Below are 20,049 nucleotides of genomic sequence, written 5' to 3'. Positions count from 1 at the left end.
TCTTTCTGCCTAAACTACCTTCTAAGGTTGATATGAGAATAAATGAGGAGGGGCGAGAAGGACCATAAACACTGCTTCAGTTTCCCTGGAAGAAGAGCAAGATATAAATGTAAGAAATAAATAAAATAAATAAGCTGCCTTTAGCTTAAATTCTTACAGTCCGTACAAAAATGACTTTTTGTGTGTAATCCTGTTCCATGAAATCACAATGCACACATGCAATAATTGTAACTATCCCTTTTGGCAAAGTAACTGTACTGTTTGTCATTCCCATTCTCCTCCAGCTGCTGCTGTTTGAGCTCAGTTATTTATTATGGAGCATCAAAATTTGGAGACAAATTTAGGAATGACTTCAGAAACATAATCTGAAAATGCACTTTCATACCCCAGATATGGAGATATCAAAAGCAAGAGCAATCCTGGGAGGGCAAGGGGTGATCAAACACACACCTTCTATACAATATATTGGGAAACAGAGGCATGGGGAACTGTACAATCCTCAAGAAATTTTTAAATGTGTGTGTGTGTGTGCGCGCTTCCCCAATATTTATGCAAGCTATGGAATTTAAGTAAGATGGGTAAAGGGAAGAGCTTGCTTGCAAATGACATCACAAATGATATCCCAAAAGTACCAGTGATGCTGGCACAGAAACCATCCACTTTGGACAAAACACATCCTGTTTGTGCACTACAGCTGGGAAATCCATTGTGCACCGACTGACTCCTCCATGACTGTCTCTCCATAGAGAGGCCCTGAGAAAAATTGAAACAGGCAGATCATGAGCTACTGTTTGTGCATATTAGAAAAAATAATAAGATGATTTTGTAAAGAGAAGTAAATGGTAAGAGTAAATTTGAAGAGATTTCTTCACCGTGGAATCATGAAGAATGTGAGAAAGCACTCTGCATCTTGTGCAGCTATGATTGGGCCATGAAGTGTGGAGCAGGGCCTCCTCTAATGGCCATCTGGTGGATGTCATGGAAGCTTTTGAATCTAAGGTTTTGTTTTTCTGTATTTAAACCTGATGAGACAACCCTAATCACTTGTACCTTTCCCATAAGACTGAGTAGAAGCACGAACAAACATTTTTTTAAATAGTTCTATAAATACAAGTGTACATACAAATAATAGATTGCAATTTGACGGGGGATCATTAAATCAACTGCGAGACATTCTAATCAGTTTTTATCTAGTAATCTGTGGTCAAAGTTTATGTCTACTGTTAATTAGCTTTAGAGTGGATTTTGCCTTTGTTTGAACAAGTGGGCGCAGTCAATTCAATCTAATATCATCCCTAGTCAATCATTGTTCATGGATCTAAGCAAAATGACATGTGCAACCAAGTCAAGCAACTTCCTGTAGATAACACTTAAATTACAGACAGACTTCCACAACAGGATGGTAAAGCTTGGATTGCTATCTAATTAATTTTAATGGTGCGATGCTTAAATTCATTTCCCCCCACAAGGTAGCTATGCAAGACTAGGAGGAATTTCCCTTCCCTGGATTCTTTAGAAGTTTCTGAATCAAAATAGCCAGGACGTCTGCACACTTAAATAGTACATTGTAAAGGCCAGTGTACATACTATAGGTCACAAAGAAGAGAAATGGGTTCTCGGGATGCAAAAATAAATTTATTACAGAAAGCCCAACACGTTTCAGCCTTTTTCTTATTTTTAGGCTATCTTCAGGGGGCTGTAACATTAACGATAGTAACATTTATAAATAGGACAATGTTAATGGTAATTGTATTACCAGTAATGTTACAGCCCCCTGAAGAAGGCCAAAAAATAAGAAACAGGTTGAAATGTAATGGGCTTCCTACAATAAACTTATTTTTACATCCTGAGAACCCGTTTCTCTTCTTTGTGTTCTACTTTGGATTCCCGCCTCCTTCTGTTTTCCACATATCATAGGTGCCACATAAAAGCTTTAAACTACTCCACGTTGTAGCTGTTCACGTGTAAATGGTTTACCACATAGATTGGTGTGGTTTTTTCCATGCCACTGCAGAACCTCCCTCCCCCTCATTGCCATTTCTGCACAGCTCAGTCCATGTGGAGAGCTGCTGCATGCAAGTGACTCCCTATATGTTGACAACCCCCACTTGTGGCAATTTAAAGCAGTTTCCACATGGCACCCATAATCCACACATCCCCGCCTTTAAAACCAAAGCCATGAATGTGAAGCTGCCTGGTATTTCTAGTTACACTTAGCATTGTTTAAGATTTGTCGTTTTCAGGAAGTCACTATTTGAGACTAATAAGATTTAGGATAGACAAGGGATTATTTTTAAAAAACCAGGAACTCAAGTTGTTGTATATTAATAATAAAAAAGGTCACATTCACAAGAACATTTCATTCCTAAGATCCTAAGAAAAACTGCCTGGGGGCAACCCTAAAAGGAAAAAGGAAGGTATGTACAAGTGACTGTTTCCCCCCAGGTGTTAACCCTTTAAAAGCTTGGGACCTGCATCTTTCTGGCTATCTCAGGCTTTTGTTATGAGAGAACACTTGACTAATTCTACAGTGATGTTGCCAACAACACGTCCTGATCAATAGTGTCAATGTCTACACAAAGGTTTGCTAAGGTTTAATACAATTTCCCTTTCTCATCACCAAGTGGAGATTCGCAATCATGGTCACAAAGTCCACATCTTCCATGAAGCCCTTTAGACTTCACCTTCAACTGAAATGAAGCCTAAGTGCATTCGCACATATTCAAACTGTTACCTTGCCTCTCTTTTGCCTTCCCTCCCATCTCTCTGTTCTCCCTGTCAGAATTTAGACTGCAAGCTCTTTGAGGCAGGGGCATTATTGCTTAAAAGTGTGATGTACATTGATGGTGCTAAGTAATTACAGTTATAATAAAGTGAAGATACAGCATTTTACTTAGGCCAGAAATCAAACTAATGCCAAGAATCTGATATTAGCCAGAAGGCATGCAAAGCTGCCAATCACCCGTTCCCATTCTTCAATCTTATATTTAAAGGGGCGTGGTGGTTTGGAAGTGGGCTGAAAAGTGAAAAGCAAGAGCTGTCCTTTTCAGTAAGGGAAAAACACAGTTTTAAGCCAGTGTGGTATAGTTGTTAGCATGCCAGATGCCAAGGAGACCCAAGTTCAAGCCTCTACTCAGCCATGAAGCTCACTGGGTGACCTTGGGCCAGTCGCTATCTCTTCATCTAGCCTATCTCACAGGATTGTTGTGAGGACAGAATGTTGGGAGGGTGATGACCATATAATACCACCTTGAGCACTTTGGGGGAAAGATGAGAGATAAATTTAATAATTAATATCAAAGATAATAAGCCTCCATAGTGTCTTGTCTTTCTGATTGGAAGTGCTCATCACCCAGGATCTTTAATGGCCTTCCCCAGACAAGAAAAAACACAAACTGGAACTCAACTGATTGAGTTAGAACAGGATTCCCTGAGAAATCTACTCAGCTGCATCTCTTGAGTAGGAAAAGCACTCCTGCCCTCATGTTCTGCTGGAGAAATCTGGTTGGCCACTGTGGGAAACAGGATGCTGGATTAGAGAGGCCTTCGGTCCAATTCAGGCAACCTTTTCTTATGCTGGATTTGCGCGGCGTCTGTATCCCAACAGTTGTCTCTTTACTATAGACTACTAACCAGACAGTTTGACAAATGGTGCACCTCCAAATAGTAATTCCTCCATCCATATATATATATATATATATACACACACACGCACGCACGCACACACACACACACGCAACGGTTAAACCAATGGCTCCAAAAGTGAGATTCAAACTTTGGGGTTTGGCTAGCATAAAGAAAGCTTGTTTTTTGCTGTTCTTTTCTTAAAAGAAAGCAGTATTTATAAAGAATGTAATATCCAGAATACAAACACCCATTCATCTATGTAAAAACCTAGTAATGGAAAATACATAGTGTTAGTTCCCAAGGTGCCACTCCACACGAAAAATGTGTTTTTTTGTGCAGCACCCTAGTGCAATATGTAAAGCAGCTCTTCTGCGAGCAGAAAAGTGAAACCAAATCCAAAGATACATTTTTGCTTTTGTTTCAGTGCAACCCCTTGTACAAGTGGAAACATAAGCGCCATTATGGACCCTCCTATTATCGCACTACAGCCATAAACTCTTATACAAACATTTCTGGAACAGCATTAATGGCTGTTTTCTATCTGCTTTGGATCCAGCCCACAGTAAAGTACTTGAGTGCTCTTAAGCCACAGTAATGTATGAACTGTCAGGATCATTCCCAAAAGGAAATCTTTTGGAAATTATCTTTTTGAACAATCTTCCAAAATCCAATCAGATTGATCTTTAATGTAAACACTCATAAATGAATTCCTGTCACAGAAATAAATGAATCCCATAACACCTATATCAAAGGAGTTTGTGGTCTACCGATATGACATCTCAAAGTATAGAGATGGTTCTTTACCATATTATGCAAAAGCCATCAAATATTGAGCCAATTATCTGTAACCTAGAATATTACTTTCTTACCACAGCATCGCAAATCAAATTTCCCATGTTGCACTCTTGAAAGCGGCATGCTTGACTTGTACCATTTAGATAAACAATTGTTTTCCCGATTTCCCTGGAAGAAAAATTCTGGAGTTGAGTCTTCATATCGTCAACTTCTGATTTCACAGCCAAATCTAAAACAAAAGATGGCTGATGAGAATAGCAACTCTGTTTATCCACAGCACAGCAGTACCATAGATTCCGCTTTCTTTGCATTGAAGGCCACTCGACAGAAACTCACATTCCAGAACAACACCAACAACATGAGTAGACTGAGGATTTCCATCTTTTAACAGCTGGGACCCAAAGAATCACAAAATCGGTTCCATATGGGCTACTGGGGGGTTAGTTTTGTGTTCTTCGAACAGCAACCCTCCCGTACCACATGAAAAACAGTAAACCATTTTTAGAAACAAGGGACTTTCAAAAACAGTTTGTGTTATGGCAGAAAAAAGTCCCGTTAGGTGTGCCCAAGCCGTTGGGTGCACCAAGAATAACTCTTTGGAACCTGTCTGTAAAAAAAACTGTGTTCCTATAAAAATTAAAGTTTGTATCTTAAATCCAGATAAATTATATATAAATATATTTTTAATTAATAAAAGGTAGATTTATAATGATGTCAGTTTATTTTGCCAAATGAAACAGTAAAGGAGGAGGAACTTTTTGTTAAGGCAAGAGTTCATGTTACACTTCACGTTACAATCAGGTGGCCTTGCAGACAACGACTTCCAAACACTTTCCCATACCTTCAGGGATGCTGCTGTTTAATAGGATAGGGTTTCCAGCTGCTCTGACTACATTTCCTTTATCATCAAATGTAACATTCAAATAGCCAAGGTATTTTCCAAAAGCGTAAGCTTGAACAACAGGCACTTGGCGCCCATCATCTGACTTCACCATGAATGGATAATCACCAGCTGGTACATCATTTGAAGGTGGGGTGCCTGTAAAAATCACCAGAGCATGAATGGTCTTTCCCCCTTCCTAGCTTTCACAGTACACACATACGGAAAACTGATTATCGACAGGTGCACCAATTGACAGTGATCTGTGTGCAAAAAGAAACTGCTGGGTGTGCAACATCTGATGTAGGAAGGACCTTGCATCCAGCAACTGGGCAAGCTATCACAGTGCTCACAGTCAGCTGCGGTGGGGCGGAACATCTCCTTCCCCTTTCTTTCCCATGTCAACAGCTCACTGGAGGAGTCATTCTGAAATTTCCCATGTCTGCCTCCTATTCAGAACAACAAAAGTGGGTGTTTAGGCTGAACCTCTGGCAGCTCCCCTTTCCTCAGCTCCCACCCAACTCAGTCACTGGCCAGAGCAATAAGAGGTTTCCACTCTGCTCTCCAGCCTTAGCTGCATTTTGAGTATACAAATGATGCAGGGTGAGTCCAGCATCTTTCCAAAGTTGGCTTTCCAGTTTAAAAAAATGCCACTGGCTATTACCACCACTACAGATGCAAGCACACACGCACGCGCACACACACCATACCCTTCGCATCCTCAGCATTAGCAATTCGGGCTACAGTTTTGAAGCCACATACATGTAGTTGGGGGAGAGGCATTCACAGCCAGAAGTGTCTTTACTGCAGCTTCTTGTGGGGATGAAGAGGCAAGCCAATTTTAAGCTGAAATGTGGGTTTCCTGTTAAGCAATGTGAGCAGATGCTATAGAAATCTCAAAAACACAAGGCTCCCCTATGATCACAGTTATATTTGCAGATGTGTAGAATAATAGCCATTGTAACTATATTGTTCTTTATGTTATCTTGTCTGTTATGTCACTGCATTGCTGCGACAATGGAACTTTTCTTTCCATTAGGTCCAGTCTAATGCAATTCACCTCATCCATTTTTGTGGCAATGCATACATCTCAAGTTGGGAATGAAGTGATTATTGTTAGACATTCTCATTCACATGCCTACCACCACCACCCCCAACACACACACAAATAACATTAATTTCAAAGAAATGTACTATACATCTTTTTATTAGAAAATGTTATTTCAATGCATTTTGGCTTGTTTGGTGTTTGTTTCACTTGTAGCTCGATATCTTTAGCAGATTTTTTTCTAATAAACATAGCCGTCCAGGAGGGAAAGGTGATCTCCTGATATACTAAGCATTATGAGTCTGGACTGACTTGATTACTGTGAAGGAATCTGTTACTATGGTTTTCCTTAACATACTGCCTGATGGGGATCGGGGTCTTTACAAACAATCTTCGGGTGCAATCCTATACATGTTTAGACAGAAAAACGTCCTACAGTATGCTGGCTGGGGAGTGCTGGGAGTTGTAGGACTTTTTCCTGTCTAAACATGCATAGGATTGCGACCTTAATGTCCTTTACTTACTGGGAATATATTTTCCTGTTGTCTGAGATCACTCTCTACCCAGAGATACAGTTTGAAACTGTAATTTTACATTGTGGTCAGATTTCCTTTGGCTTCTTACAGCCTTGGGGGAAGCTATATTTCCCATGACTATAATCATGGTGCTTTGCAAACTTTAGGCAGATTTTTTTCCCAGTTCATTTTTTTTGTTATCACCTAGAATCCCATGAGAAAGCAGAAATCACTTCTGCATATTTATCTATTTAGAATATTTTTGGATTGTCCCCCACTCAATGAGTGCTTGAGGCAATGTACAATAAAAATACAAAGATTAAAATACATTAAAATTCAAAACCCTAAAATATATTTTAAAATGAGGGATGAATGATAAAAGCAGAAAGTGGCATTAACAGTTCAAAGCTCAGCAGAACAATACTGTCCTCACCAACATTGCCATCTGAAGGACCCTAAGGAGGAAGCTAACCTAACTTTCCTGGGGAGGGTATTCCACCTCTCTCCAGGCTGCATCCTTCATAAAGATCTTCTTCAGGAGCCCTACACTGGTTGCACCTGTCTACTGAGGTCAGGCAAGTGGGGACTGCGAGTAGACTTCCTCTATTGTGGCACCCTGGTTGCAGAATTATCTCGCCAAGCTAGCTCTTATTCTGTTAGCCTTTAGGCACCAGTTGAAAACAATCCTGTTCTCCACAGCTGGCCAGTTGGCTGCCCCTCTCTGCATCAGGTTGGGAGTGCCCAATGGATGGCCAGTGAGACTGAAGAAAATCAAGGGGCAGCTGTTAGAAATGGTGGTAGAGGACATACACATCCATGGGCATCCACCAATATGCACTTAACATACACACAGACTGGGAAGGTGCCAGCAACCAATCTGGTGCCTAAATCTAAAGAGTTCCTATATCTGTGGGGTGAGGGTTTTTTTTACATCTTGCCAGAAGGAGAGGGCTGGACATGGGAAGGCACTCAAGAACTTAATCACAGAGTGACAGAAGGCAGGCTGTTGGGCAGGGCACTCTTGTCAGTTTCTTAAAATTACAACCTTCGGGCTAGTTTCCCAAGCAAAAAAATGATGCTGCCTTTTGTCAACTGGCTGTAATGGGATGAGTAAGCTTATAGTTCTAACTCTGCCCACTTTGGGGCTTTGACTTTGCCCACTTTTGTCTCGGCCTCACACACTGCTGCAACGCAGATACCAAGAGGTTTTAATCAAGGCAATGCAAACCATGGGAGAAAACCGTTCCCCACTCCTGTTTTAATGGGGAAGAAGTCACTGCTTTTACAGTGGTTGTTTTTGCTTTTTGCCAGTTTATAAGCATTTTATTCTTGATTGTAGCTTTAGTTTTAACAGCTTTTTTCTTTGTTATTTTTTGCCACCTTGGAAAGGTGAAACAAAAACAAACTGCATTCCACTTCAGGTGGTTTCCTGATCCTCAGGGACAAACGGGGGCTGCAGCAAGAAGCCGATGCATGCATAGAACATGCACTGCATGCTGCCCTCTGGATCCTGGCCTTGCAAAACTACGGGGGTAAAAGAGAGAGCGAACTCAGGTGCTAGATAGGCAAAATATGGTTCTGGTGTAGCTCTTGCAAAGAGTTCACTCTCTCTTTTTGCCTTCTAGTCTCTGAGGTGTTTCCCCACCACCACCTTTATTTTACCTTGCAAAACTAGAGTCCAGAGGAAGCCAGATTATTTTGATATGGAAAAATACTAAACTGTAAAGTGGAAATCCCAAAATGAGAAGGGAATGATTAAGGTCAGGTTCTCTGTTTACTAACACACTGTTAACACACCCACCCCAAGAAACCACTATTTATTTTGTTTTGTTTTGTTTGCCAAAGATAGTAGGTTCCTTTTGAGAACACCCCCCCCCCCCCGGGATTAAGGCAAAAAAATATTTTTTCAGCCTGAAGGCGTTACCAGGGCATTGATGAGCGCCCTGGTAAAATTGCAACTAGATTTTTTATTCCACAGCAGCCAGCCAGCACCTCACTGCCATGAATGATTCTTTGTTAATGCTGGCACTAACATCACTACTTGTCCCAAAACTAGACTCCTGGACAGTTCTCAAATGCATTTGTTAACAGTGCTGGAAAACTTGACATGTAGATGGTAGTGGTTGGTCAAATACAGCATGCCTTTCAAAATCAAACTGGAATATTAACATGGGCAAAAGCGCCTACACAGCAATGACAGCTGTACCTCCATGGATTGCTGGACATCTTTCTCCAGTGTGACAAAAGATAAATAGAAATCTGAACATCATCAGCAGGTCAAGGAAGAATATTCTCACCAAGAAAAAGTGCATGCTGGAACAATGAAGTGAGTTAAAATGCAGGAATCAGCAACGGAAGGGTGTTGCCATGTCAGAGAATAAGAGGACAGGTCCTCTTATGGATCAGTCACTTGTTATAGAACAGAAAGCAGAGAGTAGGAGGAATAAATGGTGAATTCTTCCAATGGAGTGAATACTGGGGTCCTACAGGGACCTGTATTAGGACCAATGCTTTTCAACCTGTTCATAAATGATCTGGAATTAGGAGTGAGCAGTGAAGTGGCCAAGTTTGCGGATGACACCAAATTATTTAGGGTGGTTAAAACAAAAAGGGATTGTGAGGAGCGCCAAAGAATCTCTCCAAACTGGGAGAACGGGCATCTAAATGGCAAATGTGGTTCAATGCAAGCAAGTGTAAAGTGATGCATGTTGGGGCAAAAAATCCCAACTTCAAGTATAGCCTGATGGGATCTGAGCTAGTAGTGACAGACCAAGAAAGAGATCTTGGGGTTGTGGTGGACAGCTCAATGAAGATGTCAACCCAGTGTGCAGCTGCTGTAAAAAAAAGGCAAACTCCATGTTAGGCATAATTAGAAAAGGGATTGAGAATAAAACTGCCAACATCATACTGCCCCTATACAAATCTATGGTGCAACCACACTTGGAATATTGTGTACAGTTCTAAAAAAAGATATTGTAGAGCTGGAAAAAGTGTGGAAAAAGGCAACTAAAATGATCAAGGGGCTGGAGCATCTCCCCTATGAGAGCAGGTTACAACAGCTGGGATTGTTTAGCTTAGAAAAAAGGAGGGTAAGGGGAGACATGAAAGAGGTCTACAAAATTATGCATGGTGAGAAGAATGTGGATAGGGAGACATTTTTCTCCCTCCCTCAAACTACTAGAACCCGGGGTCATCCTATGAAGCTGATTGGTGGGAAATTCAGGACAGATAAAAGGAAGTACTTCTTCACACAGCATATAGTTAAACTATGGAATTCACTACCACAGGATGTAGTGATGGCCACCAGTTTGGATGGCTTTAAAAGGGGGTTAGACAAATTCCTTGAGGAAAAGGCTATCAATGGCTGCAGTACCAGAGGCAGTGAGCCTTTGTACACCAGTTGCTGGGGAGCATGGGTAGGAGGGTGCTGTTGCACTCATGTCCTGCTTGTAGGTTCCTGGTTGACAGTTGGTTGGCCACTGTGTGAACAGAATGCTGGACTAGATGGACGAGTTTCATCCAGCATGGCTCTTGTCATTCTAACAGGTCACTCCTATTTATGTTTACTTAGAAGTACGCCACACTATGTTCAATGGGACTGACTCCCTAGTCAGCGTGTTTAGGATTGCGGCCTAAATCAATTCCACACTGAACAACTGATGTTAATACAGGCTCTTTCTGACCAGATATGCTGCTGAATTTGTAATGACTCAGTCCAGAATACATTTGCCCAGGTTGTGATGCTGAGTCGTATTATGAATCAAGCACCATTTCCCCAAAATGTTACATTCCAAATCAGAATGTAAAATAATACTCTGCACATGCATGGCTAGCATTCAACATACCACGTTTCCAAAGCCAGCTGCTTTGTAGGTATATTCAAAACATTTAAGGCATTTGTGCATGGCACCATTTGACAAGACATTATAGGTCAGGAAGGAACACTTGGGAAGCCAACAAGTTTTTTTCTGTACACTTGCTGAAAAAGCTCAATTTACCAAGCTAATTTTGATTCAAGTGGAGGGAGTTCACCTATCACTATTTCTCAAGTCTTTTAAAATGAACCATTCTCTTTCACAGTTCTTTAACATTTCAGATACAGGCAAGTTTGTTATTCTCACTATAAATCAGTATCTAAAATGGGGTGGAGGGTAGATGGCCAAACAAACCTTGGGAAAAATGAGTAAGATAGCAGAGAGATGGTTCACAGTGGCATAAATATGGGCAGAAAAAAACTCCTAGCAAAAAGACATGATTCATACGTATCATAATTCTAAAAGCCACTGGAGAAAGGTTCAGCATCCTTAGTGCATAAAAGCAAAGGAACATCAACCACTTCCTGAGGAGAAAAGGAAACTGTTGAATAAAAAAAATATAGCTGTGGCCAAAGCAAAGTCTAGGTGTTAAAAACAGAACACACAAAAACTGAATTTACAAGAAGTGCTGTTGATCATTTAATGACCTTTTAATCTGCTTAGGTTCAACCTTAAACTTTCCAAGGTTTTGTCCATATGCCAGAATGGGGATGAGGAAGGGCTTTTGGAATGTGTTTCTTACTGGAAGCAGTAGAGCATAGCTAGATAGCAATACATGCCCATGTGCATTCCAGTTTATTCCTGTGTTCCAGACAGCAACATGATGCATACACTGACGCCTGCATACACATGTTCATCTCCTTCACTGAATCTAGGCATGAGGAATGAAATATTTAGCACTATGTTACAAGTGTGAAAATTTAAATTATGAACCAGAAGCCCTCTTTTGCTGAACAAATAACATACCTGTATACAGAAATGTATTTGTATGTCCTCCAATCACAACATCCACACCTTTCACTTTTTGAGCAATGCTTTTGTCCACAGTAAAACCAGAGTGGCCGAGTGCAATGATTTTGTTGACTCCCAAAGTAGTAAGTTTGTCTACATGTGGCTGCAATGCTGCAATTTCATCTTCAAAGAATAAATCCTGCCCTAAAAATGCAGGGGAAAGAGCATATTATTGTGTATTTTACTGTAGTCTCACAAAACAGGATTTGCCACAGCACAAGAACATCCATATTCTATCTACGGAAAAATATGTTCTCTACTATCTATTCTCATTGTGTAAGACGTTTCTCGCAAGCAATGGAAGTCACACTGATGTATCATCAATTTTGCTGGCTCTGTATTTCTTTGGAGTGTTGTATGACAGGGAATAGTTTGGTCACTTTAGCAGAGAGTGATTCGAGTGTTTAATCTGGCGGAGTATCTTTCTGCACTGCTCTAAAATGTACTAATTGTATATTCATTGCCAGGAGAACACTGTCAAAATCAATGCAGCTCAGCCTAATAACTTGCTGTTGCCATGTGAGTGAAAATATGTGTTTTTGCACAAATCATACGATGCTACAGCTGGTACAAGCAGTATAAACTTCTAACTCTGATCCATTTGCCAGGCAAACCCTAATTATATTTTTGAAAGGGGCCAATGGTCATGTCATCAACAGGTTGCTCCAGTAGTTCTTATGCTGTAGGATACAACTGCAGACCATCCCATTCCATATTGCGCAAGTACCTTTTGTATGGCACTTAGAACAACACTGAGACAGAAGGAAAACATATGTGCCAGACTAGTGAGACAGGGGGTATTGCTGCACTGGAGCTAGGAACAAATCCCATTCTGGCAAAAAGGTATTTAGGTGTATTCTTGTGCCAGAACTGGGAACCTTAAGCCTGGCCATATACAATTTGTCAGCCAAGAGCTACTGCATAGGTTCTTGCCACTGACTTGCAACACCTGAATCCTATGAGATACTAGCCTTATGTAGTTATTCTAACTGTGAATAGTCTTTATGCCAAGGGTGGGCAACTTGTGACCCTCCAGATGATTTGGCCTACAATTCTCACAATCCCTCCCCGTTGGCTATGCTGGCTAGGGCTGATGGGCATTGCAGGCCAAAAATATGGAGGGCCATAAGTTGCCCAGCCCTGCTTTACTTGCGAAGAGTGGCAAGTGGAGAGCTCTGCCCCCTCAGCTACAATTCTTGTCACCCTGCTTTTCCAGCGTTCTAAATATATGGAGAGCTTCCACAGATAAAGGCAGCTTTCTGCTTCAGGCAGTCACTCTCTACACATGGAAAGTGCTGAGGACACAATGGAGTGTGTATGTGTGGGAACTACTATATTCATCCCTGCTCCCCTTCGTCACGTGGAGAGATTACACACAATTAGAATGACTGCACAGGGCTACTAAGAAAGCAGAATCAGCATAGTAGTACATGGGTTGTGTTCATGATTTCTATGACCAAGTAATCCCCTTTCACATTTGTATCAAGTGTTTCACTAACACTGAAATACAGTTATGAAGAAAGATGTAATTTGTACAAGAATTTGATGGTGGGGATATAAACGTATTTTCCTGGAGTGGGGATTGTAGTATTTAGGTTTTTTTAAAAAAGAACCACACAATTACTGAATGCTGCAGACAGCAAAATCTACTTATCTTATTTTCCATATTCATATTCTACATTCCTAGCCCACTGGGCTCTTCAAGTGGCTTTTACAATAAATAAAAACAAGATGCTACAATAGAAGCACAATAAAATCATAATCTCAATTAAAAGAATGAATGGCGAGCTATGGGTTGCATCTCAGGTAGTGCTAGTGGTAAAAGTACAATGCTGGCATTCCACTAGCAGTTGCCCAACTGCTAGTGCAAGCAAGCACCTTGTAGCGTAATGAGTTGTGCAATCACTTGTACAAACACTTCTGCAAGCTGTTGTACAAGAGGAATCCAAGTATTGATTCGACAGACAAGGATGAAAATAGGGTTTCTGTCCTGCTTCAGTGCCAGCAAGTACCTTGGGCAAGGCACAGATAGTCCCAGGGGCAACAGAAAGAGAATAGCCAGTTCAGTCCAGGGTCATACACAGGAATTCCAAGTCGGTTTTGCAGGAACAGGCAAAGGTGAGGTCAAAGAGGCCAATCCACAAGAGTCAGTTTCATCAAGGGTCAAGGCCAGTCAGTGGTTATCCAGGAGGATGATCTAGATGAATAGCCAAAGGTCTAGGAATTTGCAAGGTTTGTTATCTTGAAGGGAAGCACTGAGGTTAAGGCACTGTTTGCCACAGTGAGCTGGCTTCAGCTGTGCTGATTTATAGCTGGTCATTAATCAGCATGTTGCTTTTAAGGGAGGTTTCAGGCAGTGGCTTCCTTTTGTTCTTTTCCTGGTCATGACTGATTCCATGCCACTCAGAGGGATGAATTATCTCAGGCTCTGCTTCCTGCATTCTGGGAAGTTCAGGACCTGCTTGGGAGGAGCTAGGTTGCCCCTGCAATGGTTCCAGGGAAGGGCTGTCTGCTGAGGCCTCCTGTTCCTTGTGTAACTCTGGTTGGGGCCCATTGTGCTGGTTCTCCTCCTCCTCCCTCAGACAAAACCTCTTCCAGGTAGGGCATGATAGTTTCCACAAACAATAGATGCTTTGTAGTAGCAGAATTGACACCACTGGATACAACCTTGATCATACTGCATGTGTTAAGCAGCTCATTAATACAAGGATGTCAGTGATATCACCCAACAACTGTTTTGTGAATGGCCACTTTGTTTATTCGTTCAGTCGCTTCTGACTCTTTGACTTCATGGACCAGCCCACGCCAGAGCTTCCTGTCGGCCATCGCCACCCCCAGCTCCCCCAAGGTCGAGTCCGTCACCTCCAGAATATCATCCATCCACCTTGCCCTTGGTCGGCCCCTCTTCCTTTTGCCTTCCACTTTCCCTAGCATCAGCATCTTCTCCAGGGTATCCTATCTTCTCATTATGTGGCCAAAGTACTTCAGTTTTGCTTTTAATATCATTCCCTCAAGTGAGCAGTCTGTCTTTATTTCCTGGAGTATGGACTGGTTTGATCTTCTGGCAGTCCAAGGCACTCTCAGAATTTTCCTCCAACACCACAGTTCAAAAGCATCTACCTTCCTTCGCTCAGCCTTCCTTATGGTTCAGCTCTCAAAGCCATAGGTTACTATGGGTAAGACCATTGCTTTAACTATGTGAACCTTTGTTGTCAGTGTAATGTCTCTGCTCTTAACTATTTTGTCAAGATTTGTCATTGCTGTCCTCCCAAGAAGTAAATGTCTTCTGATTTCCTGGCTGCAGTCAGCATCTGCAGTAATCTTTGCACCTAGAAATACAAAGTCTGTCACTGCCTCCACGTTTTCTCCCTCTACTTGCCAGTTATCAATCCAGCTGGTTGTAAATATCACTGTCTGTACAATCTGCATCTCAGTTCCCTCACTGTTTACAATGCCCACCCTCACCTGCCAATTGAGGATAACACTTCATGCATCTGATGAAGTGGACTGTATCCATGAAAGCTTATGCCACAATAATTATTTTAGTCTTTAAGGTGCCACAAGACTTGGTTTTACAAAAATATATAGAAGATCCAACCTCATCCTGTTCCCAAACAGGTTCAGAAACAAGAAACTTTTAATTAATCTTCTGAAGGTCAGGAGGCAACCAGGAAACTGCATTCCCATTATAATCCTCAGTCACAGTATTTAACAGATATGGAAATTATTCATTAATTATCTAAAGTATTTCTGTAGCAGTTTACTAACAAGTAATCAGTACCTCCTTACACATTTTGGAATGAAACAGAAAAGCTTCGGTTAATCTTCAAGTTTCTTGGGGCCGGATAACACCCCACCAAAGAAAAATAAAACTGTCTGAATTGCTACCTGATCAGATCATTTTTTAGCCTGCATATAAAAGTTAATATTAATTTGTAATATACAAGAATTGTGTTTCCAAGGGGGCTTACTTAGTAACTTGGATAGCTGCCCTATTGTTCTTTTTGTGAACACTAGAAAGAGCCTGAAAAGGAGGGAGCAAAACAACTAATCTAGAATGTCTGCTGAATTCTAGCTGCACCTATTCCAAAATTCAAAAATAATAAGTTGCTTTTAGAAAATGGGGTGAGGTTGAAAAAGAGAACCTGTGATAGGTGGATGTTATCTCAGTCCAGTTTTGATCTTCCGTTGTTCCTTCTTTGAGGCTAATTCCTTAAATTAGCTCTCAGGTTAAGTGTGTACATTCCACCCTTACAGTGAAGCCCTATACATGCCTACTCAGAAGTAAACTCCATTTAATTCAATGGGTCTTACTCCCAGCTTGAGACAATCTGCCTCTGCTTGAGCAGTAATTGGCAAGTAGGTAGAGGACTGCAACCTTACAGTGCAATCTTTGGGTTGTCTAATCAGAAGTAAGTCCTACTGAGTTCAATAGGGCTTATTCCCAGGGAAGTGAGTATAGGATTGCAGCCTTAGTGAATTTTTTCATTCTGTCCTACACCCCATTCCCCCTAATCTCTTATGCAGCAGCAACAGTTTATTTCCTTCCTTTTTATGTAGGTTAGATATATCTCACAATGGAAACTGTAACTCCTTTAAGGAACAAAATAGTCTAAAAAGTAGTAAAGAACTGTATTTAGATCTCTTCAGGGGAATTAGGGAAACAAATGGTGGAGTGGCTATACATGTCAATCAGTGGATATAGGCTCTGACTTATAATAGAAAAAATCTTGTTTAGAGCTTACTGGGCCCCCTTAAATCGGTGGCACAAAGTATTTCAGAAAAAAGTAATGGTAGCATTGCATGTTCTGCAGTGTCTCATTAGGCATATGTTGGGGGACTGTTCTAAGATCATGCTGTCCTGGTAGGAGGTTTTCAAATATTGTAATCTGGTTTTAAGCATGGTATGTTCAGTCGAGGGATTTTAGGAATCTTTCTGTTACTGTGCAAGTTGGACAAAACACAGGAATTATGATTAAATCAGCTCTTTTTGCCACTAAAAAGGCATCGTTCAACCATAAAAGGAAAACCGGTACACTGCTGTGTATACAGATTTAGACTTTGGATTATAGACTTCTGTATGTTGGCAACTTGAGAAAAAATGTATTTGGTAAACATGGTATAAAGGTTCGATGGAGAGGGGTGGAATCATTTGGAATGCTTTGTCATATATCATCTGATTCTCCCCGTTTGCTGACTTCCATATATTATCCAATGAATACTTTTGGACTAATTATGTATTGCTGAATTTATAGGTGGAAGTCTTCCTTGATTTTTCAGCTTTATTTATCTTTATTATATTATGACATATACAAAACTTCAATACAATGATTCAATACAATTATTTCATAAAATCTTTGTGTCAATGTGCAACTGCTGCAGGTCCAAGCTGAAAACCTGATCAGCACCCTGGGTTCTCATTCTTCATGGCTCACTCTGGCTTCTAAAGTACTCAGCTTCTAACTCTTCTCCCACTTCCTGCCACAGCAGAGTCACCATCAGGGAAGGTACAAGTAGTTTATAAGCAAACTGCAGCATGATCCTATGCACATTCACTATGAACTAGGCTCCACTGAGTTCAGTGAAATTTATCCCAAGCATCATGATGACTGCAGTCATAATTTTCTTTAACCTAAACAAAAACAAACCAACACCTTACCTCCTGTATATTTTCAGTCTCACTTTTACCATGCTCTGCAATGATTTCAACTGTGAACTTTCTAGTGCATTATGACCAAAATTATTGCCAAATTGGGGGGAAATGCTGAATATGTACTATCATTTACTGGAATGCTTTTTACATTGTCCACTATATCTTAAAATTGGGGATGTGTCCTGACCACAAACCCCGAAAAATTCGTGTATTGGTTTACTGAGGACAGTATTGGTTTACTAAAGCTGCAATCCTACAAAGTGAACCCTAAGTGGCGTGGGGGGAGAGAATGAAATGGAGGGACATCTGCCACTTCCAAACCCCTCCCAGCTCATGCCAGACAAGCAGGACTCTAGAAGCAAAGGTACCTTCAATAGGCCTCTCCTGCTAATCTCAATAACTGAGCAGGCTCATACTGAGAAGGTGGTCTCTCAAAAAGCCAAGCCCTAAGCCATTTAAGAGATATGTTGTCTTTGTGTATATTGTCTGTTTGTGTTTTTTTTATGTTAATAGCTTTTAACCTCTGTATACTGTATTTAGATCCTTGTAAACCACCCAGAGAGCTTTGGCTATGGGGTGGTATAGAAATATTATTATTCGTAGTAGTAATAATCATTAAAAAAAGCTTTAAAGGTTAGAACGAACACCTTGAACTAAGCTCAGAAAACAACTGGCAATCAGTGCAGAACTTTCAATATTGGGGGGATATGATCATGATATCATATACTGGTTAGGAGCCTATCTGCAATATTTTGCACCAATTGAAGATTTCATTGTAATATGATAATACATGAAAGAATTCCCAGAAATTCAAGGGGCTGAGCTTTCCAGCAAACCATATGGCAGCTAGTAGAGCCAACAGCCTTTTGCTGCAGGTTCTGGAGTAAAGAATGGCATTTCCCTTTAACTCATAGTAAATGCAGGATTCTCAGCCTGATGTTTTGCATTTGTACAGTCATAGATATTAATTAATCGCTCATGCAAATTTCTTGTGCTGTTTCAACAAGATGAGTTCGTGGTTTTCCCCTGTTTTGGAGGAAAAGGCACAGACTAAAAAAGCCCCAGATCTTTGGCCAGAGAGTAGAAATGTAATGCATTTATACAAATGGGTGAATCCAGGGGTTCTAATCCATGCTAAAGACTCCAGTTATGGAACTAGGATCTGGTGGTTATTTTGGTGTAGCTAATTATCTTGTCTGTGTGATACAGTGCAGAGTATTTATGGATTTCCACAGAACAATGTCAATTAGTGGGTGAAGTGCCACAGAATAAGGCCTGTCAGTTCCACAACATACGTATGTCAGCCTGAGGCTAGCACCTTCAGTCACTGCAGGGACAGGATTGTGGTGTTGGAGACTACATGGAAACTACAGTTTGGAGTAGTCTCCATATGGAGACTACAGTTTCGATCCAGAGATGTCTTGTGCAAGTGGAAAAGCACTTCCAGGCAAGGCAGACCTGTCAAATGCTTCCAATTCCCCAGTCCTGCTGCAGCACCCCCCGTGACCCATTGCACACCAGACAGTCCAGCAACCATCAGGAACAACTTTGAGGGGGAATGGAAGGGGGGGAAGTGGGAGTGGGTGTCAAGAAGGTCCCATTGCATGAACAGAGTTTCACTTTATCTTCTTTGGATCTAACCCATCGTATGTTTCCCTTGCCGATTATTTCCAGACTTTCTTCTTACAAGGAAACCTGCCCACGTTAACTTGTCTGCCACAACATAACCATAAGAAAACTTGTATAGGGGAGAGTATGTGGGATCACACTGGCGGGTTCCACTTGCCTTGGGAGCCAGTGTAGTGTAGTGGTTAGAGTGCTGGACTAGGACTGGGCGGACCTGGGTTCTAGTCCCCACTCAGCCATGAAACTGACTGGGTGTCTTTGGACCAGTCACTGATTCTCAGCCTAACCTACCTCATAGGGTTGTTGTGAGGATAAAATGGAGAGGAAGAGGTTCATGTAAACCATCTTGGGTTCCTTGCAAGAGGAAAAGAGGCAGGATATAAATGAAATAAATAAATAGAACTGCGTGGAATGACACCAGAAGCTATGGGAAAAAAATCTAACCCCAACTTGTTGTGATCTAATCTTCTTGAATGTTTTCAAAAGCAAGGTCATTTTTCTATTCTAATACATATATCAGCAGAACAACATGTTTTCCTTTATAGAGTGAATTAACAACACAATCCTATATATGTCTACTCAAAAGTAAGTCCCAGGGAGTTTAATGGAACTTACTTCCAGGTAACTGGGTGTAGGATTCCAGACTATGAGTACTCTGATGTACTGTAAAAACTTTCTAGATCAGACCAAAACAGGGACTACTGCAACTGAAACTGTGATTTCAGAACAGTAAATTGAACAAGAGAGAAATTAATTGGTAAGGGACCAGCTCCAAGCATGCTGAATCTTACTTAGAATAGCATTCTCCTCTCTGGACTTGAGGCCAGTTCTTTCCTTCTTCAAATATTTGCATTTCTCTAGCAGCAGCTTTACCGAGTCTTTCTCACCTTGCTTGACCCTCTGCTATCAACCCACATCCTGCTCCTAGTACCCAGTGAATCACTGACCTCTCCCTCCACCCTAAATCCACGTTATGTCCACACAATACAAATCACAAGCCTTCTATACAATACCTAGAACATAGCTGGTGCTAACCCTTTTCTCTTACTCTGAGCAGTGTTACAGAATGGTAACTGTAG

General features: G+C 41.1%; 2 protein-coding genes across 3 annotated transcripts in view; one reads left to right on the top strand and one right to left on the bottom strand.

Annotated features, from left to right (window-relative positions):
• The window catches only part of NT5E (5'-nucleotidase ecto), a 51,525-nt gene that overhangs the window by 13,905 nt on the left and 17,571 nt on the right, over nucleotides 1-20,049 (bottom strand). Inside the window, exons 3-5 of the mRNA XM_084827037.1 lie at nucleotides 11,647-11,835; nucleotides 5,264-5,461; nucleotides 4,497-4,651 (exon numbers count right to left, since the gene is read on the bottom strand). Of these exons, the coding sequence (XP_084683163.1) occupies nucleotides 4,497-4,651; nucleotides 5,264-5,461; nucleotides 11,647-11,835 (542 nt within the window). The remainder of the gene's footprint in view (nucleotides 1-4,496; nucleotides 4,652-5,263; nucleotides 5,462-11,646; nucleotides 11,836-20,049) is intronic.
• The window catches only part of SNX14 (sorting nexin 14), an 88,919-nt gene that overhangs the window by 67,224 nt on the left and 1,646 nt on the right, over nucleotides 1-20,049 (top strand). The gene's annotated exons all lie outside the window — the stretch shown is intronic.

Source organism: Heloderma suspectum, chromosome 1, assembly GCF_057233095.1.
Source record: "Heloderma suspectum isolate Gila_16-S chromosome 1, 16-S_ref, whole genome shotgun sequence".
NCBI lineage: Eukaryota > Metazoa > Chordata > Lepidosauria > Squamata > Helodermatidae > Heloderma > Heloderma suspectum.
Note: the sequence above shows the minus strand (reverse complement) of the source record. Positions and strands in the feature narration are given on the sequence as shown.